We start from the raw sequence: 13,155 nt of genomic DNA on the forward strand, positions 1-13,155 counted from the left end.
TTATTGCATTGTATAATGGCCTATTTATAATGTTTAATGCTTATTCACTCCTTAACCCCCTGTATTTGATAACAATTGTGTAAAACTGCTGTATTTTAAAATATTATTTGTCTTATTTGGGAGGCTTTTTAAGTAAATCATTCAAAGCAAACTGATCTTGATATCTACTGAAGTACTTTATAGCAAATAATATCAAAACATTATTTAAGACTATTATACTTTTTTTCTGCTCAGTTCAAGACACAATTATTTGTTTCACTTGAAATGAATTTCCCCACACTGCTCCAGGGCAGAAGAGTCATAAGGACCTCATGAGTGTATCACCCATACTCCTACACTGATGGTAATACGGTGTGTGTGTCTGGGCGCAGCCTGATTTTTAGTACATTCCAGACATTCATTCCTTACTTAAGAGCTGTTGGGTATAATGCCCCACAACACAGATGGATTCTGACTAGACAATGAGAGAACAGGGCAGGGCAGTGTGGATGTGGATAAAAGAGTTGGAGAAGTCATTCTTCACAAACAGGATGGGGAGTGTGTTCAGGCTGTAATTCCAGTAGTACAGGTTTCGAAAGCATCCACATATGAGAAGTAGAAAGATTCTTATTAGAAGATATCAACTTTATTTTCATTTTCTCTAATCAGTTCCGAGCTAGAATGTTAAAAGCTTTTCCGGTCACATTATCAATCAATATAAATGATTTTCTGCACAATGTTTTAAGACTTATCAAAAATTATATTCAAAAATACCCATTTATTTATTTTTTGTCATCCTCACACCTTTAAAAAGGGTCGAGTAAAAAAAACAAAAAAAAAAAAACCCACCATTGGTGCTGTACAAAGAGAAGAAATCACTATATTACTTAACAGATAAACATTAATTGTTATCCTCAATGCAGTTAATAAGAAACTCTTATTAATAGACAGTTTAAGGCTCATTGCCATTCACACATTTATGCTGTTGTGTCCGGCTGGTCCGCAGCACTTCCAGTTGCTTGGCTTTCATCCAGCCTTCTCTTGAAAGGGTCGTCTGTCCGTAACTTAAAGACAGCAATCTGAAGACAGAAACACAGACGATTAGTATTTAAATTGGAATGTGTACCGATTCAAGTTAAGTCAGGATCGTCATTATTCCAACCCACCTTGCGACTACCAGCATCCTGTGCAGGTCTTCAGCCGAGATGCTCTGAGGGTCATCCTTTCGCATTTCAACAAAGTCTTCTTCCACTGCCTAACATGTTGGAAATGAAAGAACAGATGCTGAAATTGGTGCCATCAAGGAATTATATAACTTGACAAGAAGAGGTAGCTTACAAAAAGTTACTGTCTTTGTATAGTAGATGGACTGGCTACAGTAAACGTCCCCCCTAGGTCTTAATGTATGTGTGTGGTCACTAAATTTAAATTACTAACTGACCACCAAACAGTTGAAACAATTAAGATCACACAAGCATTCTCTTTAATGTTATCTGCCCAGTCCATCCTCATGTACAGCTTCCATTTAAATTAAGAGCAAGATTTATGCAGGTTTATTAAAAACAAATAAACAAAAAAAAAACACCACACAGCTGACCTTAGTCATTTGGTCAGAGATGCTGTAGTCCAGTAAGTGAGCCACAGTGAGGTACACACGGTATTTGTTGAGCTGTGATGGAAGCTGTGCATGTTGTACAGCCTTCAGGTACTCCTCCAAGTTAGGAGGGCTGACAGTGGGATTCAGGTGTACCTGACAGTCGCACTGAAAAACAAAGTTAATAAGCTTGAAACTGTGTTCGTGAAAATCCTTTGCAAATTATCTGAAGTATATAGTAAAAAGTTCCTTTCTCTGAACTATTACATTGTTAATAATAAGTTACACTATATAATAAACGTTTTGGGACATCTGCCTTTACATGCGCATGAATTTAATATGAAGTTGGTCCACCCTTTGCAGCTATAACAGCTTCAACTCTTCTGGGAAGGCTTTCCACAAAGATTAGGAGTATGTTTATGGGAATTTTCTCAGCATCTGCTCTAATTCATCTCAAAGGTGTTCTATCAGGTTGAGGTCAGGACTCTGTGCAGGCCAGTCAAGTTCCTCCACACTAAACTCGCTCATCCATGTCTTTATGGACCTTGCTTTGTGCACTGGTGCACAGTCATGTTGGAACAGGAAGGGGTCATCCCCAAACTGTCCCCACAAAGTTGGGAGCATAAAATTGTCCAAAATGTCTTGGTATGCTGAAGTATTAAGAGTTCCTTTCACTGGAACTAAGGGGCCAAGTCCAACCCCTGAAAAACAACACCTGAATTCAATCATTTGGAGGGGTGTCCCAAAACTTTTGCCTGTATAGTGTTAAATGTCAAAGCAATAAAACCACAACTCCATGTATTTGGATATCTAGTTTAAAAAAGCCACTTGATATGAGTATTGATTAACATGTAAACTTTTGATTCTGAGATTTAAGCATGTGATTAAATATAGGAAAGAATCTTAAGGTTTTTTTTTTTATTATTTATATATACTGATTATATTTAATATACACACACACTCCAAACAATTTATTAGGAACCCCTGCTTATGCATTGATCCAGTCAGTCAATCATGGCAATGCATTAAAATCATGGAGATACCGATCAAGAGCTTCACTTAATGTTCACATTCAACATTAGAATAGGGAAAAAATGTGATCTCTGTGACTTTGACCGTGGCATGGTTGTGTTTGCCAGATGGCTGGTTCGAGTGGGCAGGTTCACAGTGTGCACGAGTAGGCGTGAGACAGAAATTCGTTGTCTTGAATATCACGGCACAAAATCCTGGCGAGACGAATATGCTGCTCAGATCAAGTATCCTGCTATTTTCTTTTATTATTTATTACAAGCTCTGCCACTTCTTAAAAACTAGGCCACAATAACCAGAGCTAGCATGATGTTTGCAATTGAGAACCTAATTGATTCAAAGCATGCTTAGACTAAAAAGTTCAACTAATCAGAAGAAAGCGATATGGCACATGGCTTCAGTGCCTGCAGTCTCATTTCATATTTTACAAACAAATACAGAAAATGGTCTGCAGTAAACTACAGCAACATTTTTACACTATCAGGAATTCACAGCAGACCTGCAGGGCAGTTTCTAAAGTAAACTGCTGTGCATATATGTGCATGCCAGTTTTCTGTCACAGCTGGCTTGATAGTGGTAGAGTTAAAATCAACGCCCATGTGCAGTAGTTGATGCAATTCACACTCGTATGTAAATTGATCTGGACACACGTCATTTGTTGTGCTGGTGGTGGTATCACCAGAAATTCATTTTGGTGGGTTGAGGGAAATCTAAAATAAAATCAGCATTATTTCTTATCTGTACCACCATTTAATTGCTGTGTGTGATGCACATGAATTTCAGGTGGATATCAGACAGCAGTAGGATTGGTGATGACGCATTTTTAATCATTTAAATTTTCATCATTCCATATTAATAATGCTGCCATTGGATACAAGAATGACACTGAAAAAGGTTTAAGATAAAATACCAGGGAAAAATGACACCTTATTACAAATCCTGATCTACTTTCCTGTGCACTACTTCACCAGCGTTTACCTCTATGTCTGTGTTTATAGTATCCGAGTAGCAGATTTCAAACAGAAACCAGGGCAAAAAAACCTGCATAATTTTTCCTGTTCTGATGTTTGATGTAAACATTAACTGGCACTATTAATCTGTATCTGCACGGTTATATGCTGACACATGGATGGCTGATCGGATAATTACATGAATGTGAAAGTGCTATGCGTGTATGTTCAGGAATACTTGATAGACAAATTTCATATTACAAAGGCTCATTGCAATTACCATTTTAGTCATTACCATGCAGACTTACCTGCAAGTTTCATATTATTATTATTGCAAATTCTTTTGCAGAGTAAGTGAGGGAGATAAACAGAAGAACAACTCGAGTCTGAGCTACTTTACCATTACTGGTCTTTTGAAACTCTTATATTAAACAGTGCTTTGTCAAGTCAAGTCATTAGCAGAAACAGTCTGTCCTGGCCCCCTTCCCGCCGTTGTAGTGCAGCTGCAGCCATGGTAACTCATGAGCCATCACACAGGAATAGCACAGCACATTCCATACGGTGTTTAGCATCAGCGTGATGCAGCGCCGAGACCCCAGCCAAAGAGGCGAGAAGGCCTCTGTGGATCGGAACAGAAATATCAGCCTGTCTCTACAGCTGCCCGTGGAAACATCCGGCAATGTACACGTCAGTCTCCTGAGAGTGCACTCCCACCCACCTCTCCCTAACGAGGAACTAAGGGTACTCTACTCCCCTCTGGCCCTCTAGTGTCCACAAGAGTCTGACTGTGCAAAAACAAGAGAAAGACCTGCTGCACTTACCGGGAGCAGTGATCGGCCTTCGGACATGATGAGCACGTTAATATTGCAGGGGAATTCCATCTGGTGGTAGTTGAAGTCGTAATCAACCTTTTGCCAGGAGATCAGGTTCCCCAACGCTGTGATGTTCCGCACTCCTAGACCACAAAGATACATAGGGCTTGATATAGCATACCTGAGTGAAAGCATGTCAAACTACTCACTGAATCTGTGATACAGATGCAATGTATGACTTAATAACTATCTGGAGAAAAGTTAGCCAGAATTTCCTAGCCAGTGGGTCAATGTGAAAGTTCCATTTCTAATAATACATAAAAGTAGTGTGGAAAGGAGTGTAGGTGTTATTTTTTTTTTTTAAACAGGAGGCACAGTGACAAATACCAGTCTGAGTGACTCATGTAATGCAACACTGCACTATTGTTTTACCACACAGCTTTACAGTGTCAACACCCTACCAAAAGCAGACCGACAGACTTCCGTCACTCTGCGGTGTGTGTGCGTGCAGCATGAGAGAAAAATATTATCAAGGTTGACATTCAACCTCCACTGTGCATCCACTGTTTTCCCTAAGTCCAAACGAAGTAAAATCTATTTAAATATACTGAATCAAATCACCATGTTATATCTAGCTCTGTATTTCTCCATCTATCCATCTATCACACCTACAGTAACATCTGAATGCCATGATAAATACAGCTTTAGATTTTTTTTTCATTCAACAATATCATGTAATGTGCCAGGAAATATTGTAATATAAATTAGCAGTTTGTGGATTTTCAAATGATATGTTCATATTCAACATATAACAGTTTCAACTGAAACCTGTTTTTATGATTAAGGGAAGAGGCTATGGATGCAATCAGCTGTAAACCTGTCTCTTTAAAATCCAACAATTTTGATCACTAGACTACATACTCGTCTACCTTCTACCCAAACCCATCTTTTTAAAAATGTTTTACGTCCCCTAAACAGCAGCACATCTTTCACTGAACGTAAGATAACAGTTCTGACAGTGTTCTGACCTGTTGTGTCCAGTTGACCTTGCTCAAGATGCGTCTCATCCAGAACCAGAGAGGTGTTTCTACCCAGCTGCAGAGCTCCGCTTACCAGTCGGTTGGCTGTGTAGTCTTTCCGTGGCACCATGCGCTGTGTGTTCATGTTGTGGAGACTCATACATAGCCTGTATGACTATACACAGAGTACAAGTTGGTCATTCAGAGATGATGAAAGAAATAAAACAAACAACCTTGGTTTATTCTATAACACCTATTCTGCAGTACTCACAGATGGCACAAGCTGCTGGATGATTTGGTAGAGCTGTTCTGTGAAGGGAGAAGTGTGGGGGCAGCCGCTGACATTCAGTGCAAATTTACCCAGAGGAAGAACATCTCGTCTGGCATACCTACAAGCGGATTATGCATATAATATAAGAAACCATGGATGCATTACATTAGATACAGACAATCTGAGCCAGCATTACTCATATGTAATCATATATAGTCTAAGACATTGATGTAAGATGGACAGATAAATGGATAAATTGTTAGAGATTCACCACATGCCTGCTGTTCACTGCATGACTAACGTACAGATATGGCATACTAAAACAATGACTCAGTAATGATTAAAACATGAAGGGGTGTGCTGTTAGAAAATGGGGTGGTGTGATGACATGAAGTGGATTTACTGTTGCCACCCCGAAGTTTACAATTTTACAATACATGCAGGTGGTTATTATTCCTCTTAAGCCACAGCAACATGCCACATTTGCCATTTTATAATATATTAATGAACAATAAATCAACACTTCTCATATTACGGAGAAATCAAAACCTAGACGCAGGGCCGCTGTCCTATAGACTCTCCTGACAATTACTGCAATTTTAGATAAAACAGACTAACACCTTGTGGCCAGTCATATCAAAGAATTCAACAGCACTGTGGTATAAAAAAAAACAATATGACCCAAATAACGTCACTGATGGGGACAAATAATTAAGTAAGTGATTATAGATATGCACATAAGAGTATAGTAAATAAAGCTTGTAAGGTAATCATCTTAAAAGTATTATTGTCCAGTGTTTATTGTATAGTGTTTATATTCTTAAATTCAATTAAAACAAATTGGCTTCAAAATAATAAAAAAAATATCAAAAGCGTCTGTGAGATCGGTCAGTATACAGAACAGAAAACACTGTAGCTTGTCAAAGTGCTAATTTGCATATGGCTTCTGAGATACAAGTCTTAACCGATTAACTAAATGTAACACTGTACAGCCACATGACTACAAATCCAAAACACTGTACAGCCAGAGACTACATATCCAAAACACTGTACATCCACAGAGACTACAAATCCAAAACACTGTACAGCCACATGACTACAAATCCAAAACACTGTACAGCCAGAGACTACATATCCAAAACACTGTACATCCACAGAGACTACAAATCCAAAACACTGTACATCCACAGAGACTACAAATCCAAAACACTGTACATCCACAGAGACTACAAATCCAAAAACACTGTACATCCACAGAGACTACAAATCCAAAAACACTGTACATCCACAGAGACTACAAATCCAAAAACACTGTACATCCACAGAGACTACAAATCCAAAAACACTGTACATCCACAGAGACTACAAATCCAAAAACACTGTACATCCACAGAGACTACAAATCCAAAAACACTGTACATCCACAGAGACTACAAATCCAAAACACTGTACATCCACAGAGACTACAAATCCAAAACACTGTACAGCCACAGAGACTACAAATCCAAAACACTGTACAGCCACAGAGACTACAAATCCAAAACACTGTACAGCCACAGAGACTACAAATCCAAAACACTGTACAGCCACAGAGACTACAAATCCAAAACACTGTACAGCCACAGAGACTACAAATCCAAAACACTGTACATCCACAGAGACTACAAATCCAAAACACTGTACATCCACAGAGACTACAAATCCAAAACACTGTACATCCACAGAGACTACAAATCCAAAACACTGTACATCCACAGAGACTACAAATCCAAAACACTGTACATCCACAGAGACTACATATCCAAAACACTGTACAGCCACAGAGACTACATATCCAAAACACTGTACAGCCACAGAGACTACATATCCAAAACACTGTACAGCCACAGAGACTACATATCCAAAACACTGTACAGCCACAGAGACTACATATCCAAAACACTGTACAGCCACAGAGACTACATATCCAAAACACTGTACAGCCACAGAGACTACATATCCAAAACACTGTACAGCCACAGAGACTACAAATCCAAAACACTGTACATCCACAGAGACTACATATCCAAAAACACTGCACATCCACACAGACTACATATCCAAAACACTGTACATCCACAGAGACTACATATCCAAAACACTGTACATCCACACAGACTACATATCCAAAACACTGTACATCCACACAGACTACATATCCAAAATACTGTACATCCACAGAGACTACAAATCCAAAACACTGTACATCCACACAGACTACATATCCAAAACACTGTAAAGAAGCTCAGGCTTTTGTGTGGTGCAATGATCGACTCACACACTGGAGATGAGATGGAGAATGAGGTACTCCGCAGCCAGCGAGTCACCGAGGAAGACATGCGTGAGGTAAGTGAGCAGCTTGGCTCTGACTGAACTCATCTCGCTTGTGACACTGTTTAAAACTGTTTAAAAGTGGGGGGAAGAAAGATATAGAGAAAGCTGATAATATCCATTATATCTCATGAACATACAGAGCAATGTAGAGCAGTGGAAATCTAATACGCAGTCTTACAGGCTCCCTTGTCCTCTGAAACGGAAGAGGGCAGTAGCGGATTGTTGTGCTGCAGCGGCTCGGCGTACAGCATGTGTAGTCGAGGCACGAGTGAAGTAGGAGGACTGTGAGCTCTCTGTTCCTCTACAGTCTCCATGCTCTCTGTAGGGTCCAGAAAAGAAGACGCTTCCCTACAACACAAATTCTCTTTAAGTAAATACTGCCCTCATGTAAACATAAAAATGAACACATTCATTATAACAGTAATAAATCATTACAAAGTCCTACTTGTCTTCAGCTACCAAGCTGAGAGCAGGGTCAACAGAGAGAATGCCAAAGATCTCCAGCATGTCGTTCAGTTTGAAGCTGTCCCACTCGCTGTATACCTGCCAGTATTCAACACACAGAGACAATGCTCATTGCTGTAATAACGTTAAATATTAGAGATTGCAGATATGTTGAATATACAGATACACCTGAACTGAAGCGATAAACAAATCAAAATCAGTAGGTATACTGTACTGTCCTCCTCCATATTTACTTGCCCTGAAATCTTAGCTGGCACATTTACAAAACATAACAAAAGTTTTAGCCAAACAAGTCTAAGGGAAAGTCATGTAGCACATTGCTTTTGATAGACGAAACATTGCTTATGAGCATTTTAGACGAGTTGTGGTGTTCCATGCTCAAATTACACATACAAGATATTAATCGGGCATGTCTAGCGTCTTTATTTTTCTCTCGAGATGTTTATCCATGAGCTTACTGCATGTCATGGTAAATGTGCTTGACTTTACTTTGTGCAAGTTCCTCAGTGTTCGCACAAACCTGAAATTCTGAAATGATCGCCTGTCATCTGTGCACATTACAATGCATATTAAAACAGGTCGAGTTTTGTCATCAACCTGATCAGCAGCAGGTGGTGGGATTGAGTAGCATGCAATGTAATGGTAGCATTGTGTCACAGAAGTTTACATAACAAAATATTTAAACCTTTAAAAGTCAATATGAGGTAGGATTTCATTTATTTATTTCTTTTTGGTTGTTTTAACTCCTTGTCCACCAGGCAACTAAGAAATCAAAACTAACAGCAAGCATCCAGGCTACTTATTTATTCACCTATGAATCAAGCAGGCAGGGTACCCTTAATTCACAGTACTATATGATGTCCAGATTCCTCTCTGGTGGATGTATTTATTGCTATATTGTTTTGCATCAATTTCCTGAACCTACAAAGGGTCACTGGAAGTCTGGCGTCTACCCCAGGGCACTGCCGCCCGTGTTTATTAGTGTGACCACAGGGCTAGCACCAAGTCTGTAATCTAATCAGTAACTTTATGATTATTTTTTTTGGAATTAAAGTGTTATTACCTTAACCAGGCATGGGGGACCTCGCTCTCCAGGCAGGGGGAAGTTAAGATCTAGGGTAGATGAGCAGTGCGAGGGCGATGTGTTCTGACTAGGAGCTTCGGTCTCCAAGCGTTTTGAGTCCATGTTCCTGTGGGAGTCAGATGCGTTCTGTGGTCCTATTGTGAGAAGAACATCAGCAATCTTTTTGAAACCCTCTTGTTCTTCCAGTTTCCATCTAATGTACAGCATCCATCTGAGCAGCCCCAGGACATGCCTTGATGACGATGCCTTCAGAATGCGTCAATAAAAAAACAAACAAAATCTTTTTACCAGAGATTTCTTCATTCGGCTGAGTCTGGGCATCCATCTCATCATCCTCTTCATAGCTGCGTTTGTGTCTGTTTGGGGTGTAGGATGTTGAGGGTACGACTCGAGCTTGACTGGCACCAGCATAGCTGTTCACAATCGTTAAAGAAAAAGACTCTCCAACAGTAGGTTACTTCTCAAAGTCAATAGATTCTATACTTGGCAAAAAGAAGTAATAGAAGTTGTTTAACAGTTTTGCATCAAAAGGATATTTCCTTCACCCAATGAGATTCTCCTGGGATAGGGACACAATAAAAAGTCTGTCTCTCTGAAGTGACTGTGTTTCTTGAGTTGAAATCCACCTGCTGACATTTGACACAGATTCATGTTTAACTTAATAATCTGAGTTGAGTTATACATCATGTACACAAAATACAAAGAAAAACACCATACTTATAGAAATAAAAGTAAATACTTCTTGTATAAATACTTATACAATGCCTGAATGTTATGAAACAATGTGTAAATGTTGCAAGATTGATTTCTCACCGCACAGTCAGTAACATCTTTGTACTTTCCACATCTCAACACCTGAAAATTGAACACAAATACCAAAATTAAAACGGGTTTCATCAAGCATGTGCATTCAGCACTAAATGGCTTCCTGTTTTATTATATTACACAAGAGTGATCTCACATGACTTCCTACCAGGAAACTCCCAAAACACTTAAGAATGAAGGTTAATGTGACAATATTTGCAATGAAATGTTTAGGAATTACAATTCCTGATATAAAAATTCTTTATGTTGACATAAAGAGAGATGCAGGTTTTCTTATAAACCTTAAAGCAAATTTCAGTCAACACATCAACTGTGCAACTAACTGCATGCAGATTGATTAAAGTTGAAGTACCATCCATGATCCTGTAAATAAAATCATGCACACAGTATTTGTGACTTATCTGATGAAAATCAGTACGCCATTAATGTGAGAAACGAACAAGTTAAAAAAAATGTGTGAGTGACAGTTCTGTAGGCTGAACCATGTTGATGAGAGAGGTCAAACGGAAATGACCAGACTGATCTGCTTATTCTGATAGTAAGCAGAAAAGAAGAAAATCTCAGCATGCATAAAACATCGAACCTTGAGGTGGTTGGGTACTACAGCAGAAAACAGCACTGCGTTACCCACAGGTATCACAGGCTCATACACCAATCACTCATAACATTATAACCACCTGCCTAATAATGTGTTGGTCCTGCTTCTGCTGTTGTAATCAAAAAGTTTGATGTGTTGCACATTCTGAGATGCTTTGCTTTCATTTGTTGTAAAGAATGATTATTAGAGTTACTGCTAACTTCCTGTCCATTCAGCCTGGTCTGCTCATTCTCCTCTTATCTCTCTCATCAACGTGTTACTACAGACCCTCAGTACGGGATGTTATTTGTTTTTTTTTTGCAGCAGCATTGCGTGTAAAATCTACAGACTGCTGTGTGCAGTTTCTGAAATACTCAAAACACAATTAAAGTCAGAGATCACATTCTTCCTTATTTTGATAAGAAAATAAACTGAATCTCTTGACCTGTATCTGATTTATTTCATGCATTATGCTACTGCCACATGATCAATTGTTTGGATAACTGGATGAAAAAGCAGAGGCATACAGGTGTCTCTATTAAGTAGATGGCGAGTGTACAGTAAAAACAAATTCGTCAACAAACTCTAAGGTTGGACATACAAATTCATTATTTGATTACAAAACAGAGCTGTTGAAAGAAGAAAGTAAGAAATTAGATAAATAATATGTTTACTTTTGTATTTGTTGAAGGATCCACTGTTTCATAAACCCCCATGAAGAACTCAGGATCAAACATATCCTGGACCATACAGCGGAACTTCACCAGGCTGTTGGGCTTCAGGTAATGCAGAGGCACATCATTCAGAGAGGGAACCTAAACATCAGATCATAGGAAAAAATAAGATGCTAAACATTTGCCTTAATCTCCAGCTCAAATAATTGTGAACTCTAATAGATGAGCCACGTAAGCAAACACACACTGTTACACTCACAAACAACACAATAACACTGACCCAAGAGTGTGCGTCGTTTACTTTCAGTTTCTCTTTGAAATACTCTACTGCTTTCTTCTCCCAGTCTGGACTGGAGTTGTTCTGAGCTGGAAACAGGACAAAGCACTGTGTATAAAAATCAACAAATGATACAAAACTGACCTGATACTCTGTGTGTTCCACATCATGGACTAAGCTATACTAACTAGCATGCTACTAGTCTATACGAGAGCACGCAGCTAGCTAATCATGCTAAATCTACTTAAGCCATTAAAATGCACATAATCAATTCATTACAGACAAATGCTTTGTGTACACATCAGCTTAGATCACAACGCTTAAAGAAAACCCAAAACGTCAGAATGGTCAGTTAGCTAAATAACAAGCTAACTGATGCACGGCTAGCTAAAAGTTATATGAGTGAGAAAAGACACCGGGGAACAGAAAACTGTTGCAGGACGTAGGCACTGTCTCTTACCAAAAATCCCATCAACAACACCCAGCGGGTTGTTGATCCAATCTTCAACAGAAGGCATAGCCAGAGATCTTGGAAAGCTTAAAGAATCTGAGATACTGCACAAACGATGCTAACAATGCTGCTCGCGCAAAACTGCTTCCAAGCACGTTTTACAGCACCGCAGCCTCCGCCCAGAACCGTACGCAATTCACCGTGGCGGGAAAATGACGTCGCGCTACTGCGGTCACGTGACCTGCGACGCAACCTCAGTAATGCTTCACTGTTGACAGACTACAGATAAAACTTTAAAAAGTTCTATACTTACCCCAAGTGGGCTAACAGTTTAGTAGACATAAACTACTAACACATCAAAAACTCTGTCTGTCTGTCTGTCTGTCTATCTATCTATCTGTCTGTCTGTCTGTCTGTCTGTCTGTCTGTCATAAAGACATGGATGAGTGAGTTTGGTGTGGAGGAACTTGACTGTCCCGACTGCGACAACCCGACTGCGAGCCAGGCCAAAACTGGGACGTCTGCCTTTAAATGAACATGAATGTAATTTGGGGTGGTCTAGGGCCAAGGTCCATATGTTTGACTATTTTTACTGACATCAGAATGAGGATGATGATGATGATGATTATTATTATTGTATCAATAACTGCACATTGGCACAGTAGATAACACTGCAATAAACCCCTCCAGGACAATTTTATACTTATATTATATTTGTATTTGTTGTTTTGTCCCCGATATGCCACCTATGCCACATTTCAGTAGAAAGCATCCA

The 13,155-nt window shown here is 39.3% G+C and overlaps 1 protein-coding gene across 2 annotated transcripts; it reads right to left on the bottom strand.

The window, feature by feature from the left end:
* Positions 1-626: 626 nt before the first annotated feature.
* Positions 627-12,572, bottom strand: mcmbp (minichromosome maintenance complex binding protein). Of its 2 annotated transcripts, none has more exons than XM_058386021.1 (16): positions 12,390-12,572; positions 11,933-12,018; positions 11,653-11,793; positions 10,390-10,431; positions 10,112-10,202; positions 9,865-9,990; positions 9,556-9,710; positions 8,473-8,570; positions 8,206-8,375; positions 7,972-8,095; positions 5,655-5,772; positions 5,393-5,558; positions 4,374-4,507; positions 1,577-1,741; positions 1,146-1,234; positions 627-1,058 (listed from the first exon to the last, which is right to left on the bottom strand). In XM_058386021.1, the coding sequence occupies exons 1-16, from the start codon at positions 12,445-12,447 to the stop codon at positions 932-934; spliced, it is 1,890 nt and encodes a 629-aa protein (XP_058242004.1). In that variant the 5' UTR covers positions 12,448-12,572; the 3' UTR covers positions 627-931. The 2 variants fall into 2 exon arrangements, with proteins under 2 accessions (XP_058242004.1, XP_058242003.1); XM_058386020.1 differs by having other exon boundaries at positions 628-1,058; positions 10,112-10,205.
* Between the last annotated feature and the right edge of the window lie 583 nt (positions 12,573-13,155).

Source organism: Hemibagrus wyckioides, linkage group LG03 (genome assembly GCF_019097595.1).
Source record: "Hemibagrus wyckioides isolate EC202008001 linkage group LG03, SWU_Hwy_1.0, whole genome shotgun sequence".
Taxonomy (NCBI): Eukaryota; Metazoa; Chordata; class Actinopteri; order Siluriformes; family Bagridae; genus Hemibagrus; species Hemibagrus wyckioides.

Bases quoted from the DNA above. Each gene is read 5' to 3' on its own strand.
- mcmbp (XM_058386020.1), bottom strand. From the start codon at position 12,447: ATGCCTTCTGTTGAAGATTGGATCAACAACCCGCTGGGTGTTGTTGAT. The intron at 5,559-5,654 runs GTGAGTACTGCA...CTCTGTGTATAG, and splicing joins TCCAGCAGCTTGTGCCATCT to TCATACAGGCTATGTATGAG. The intron at 1,059-1,145 runs GTGGGTTGGAAT...TTCTGTCTTCAG, and splicing joins AGGATGCTGGTAGTCGCAAG to ATTGCTGTCTTTAAGTTACG.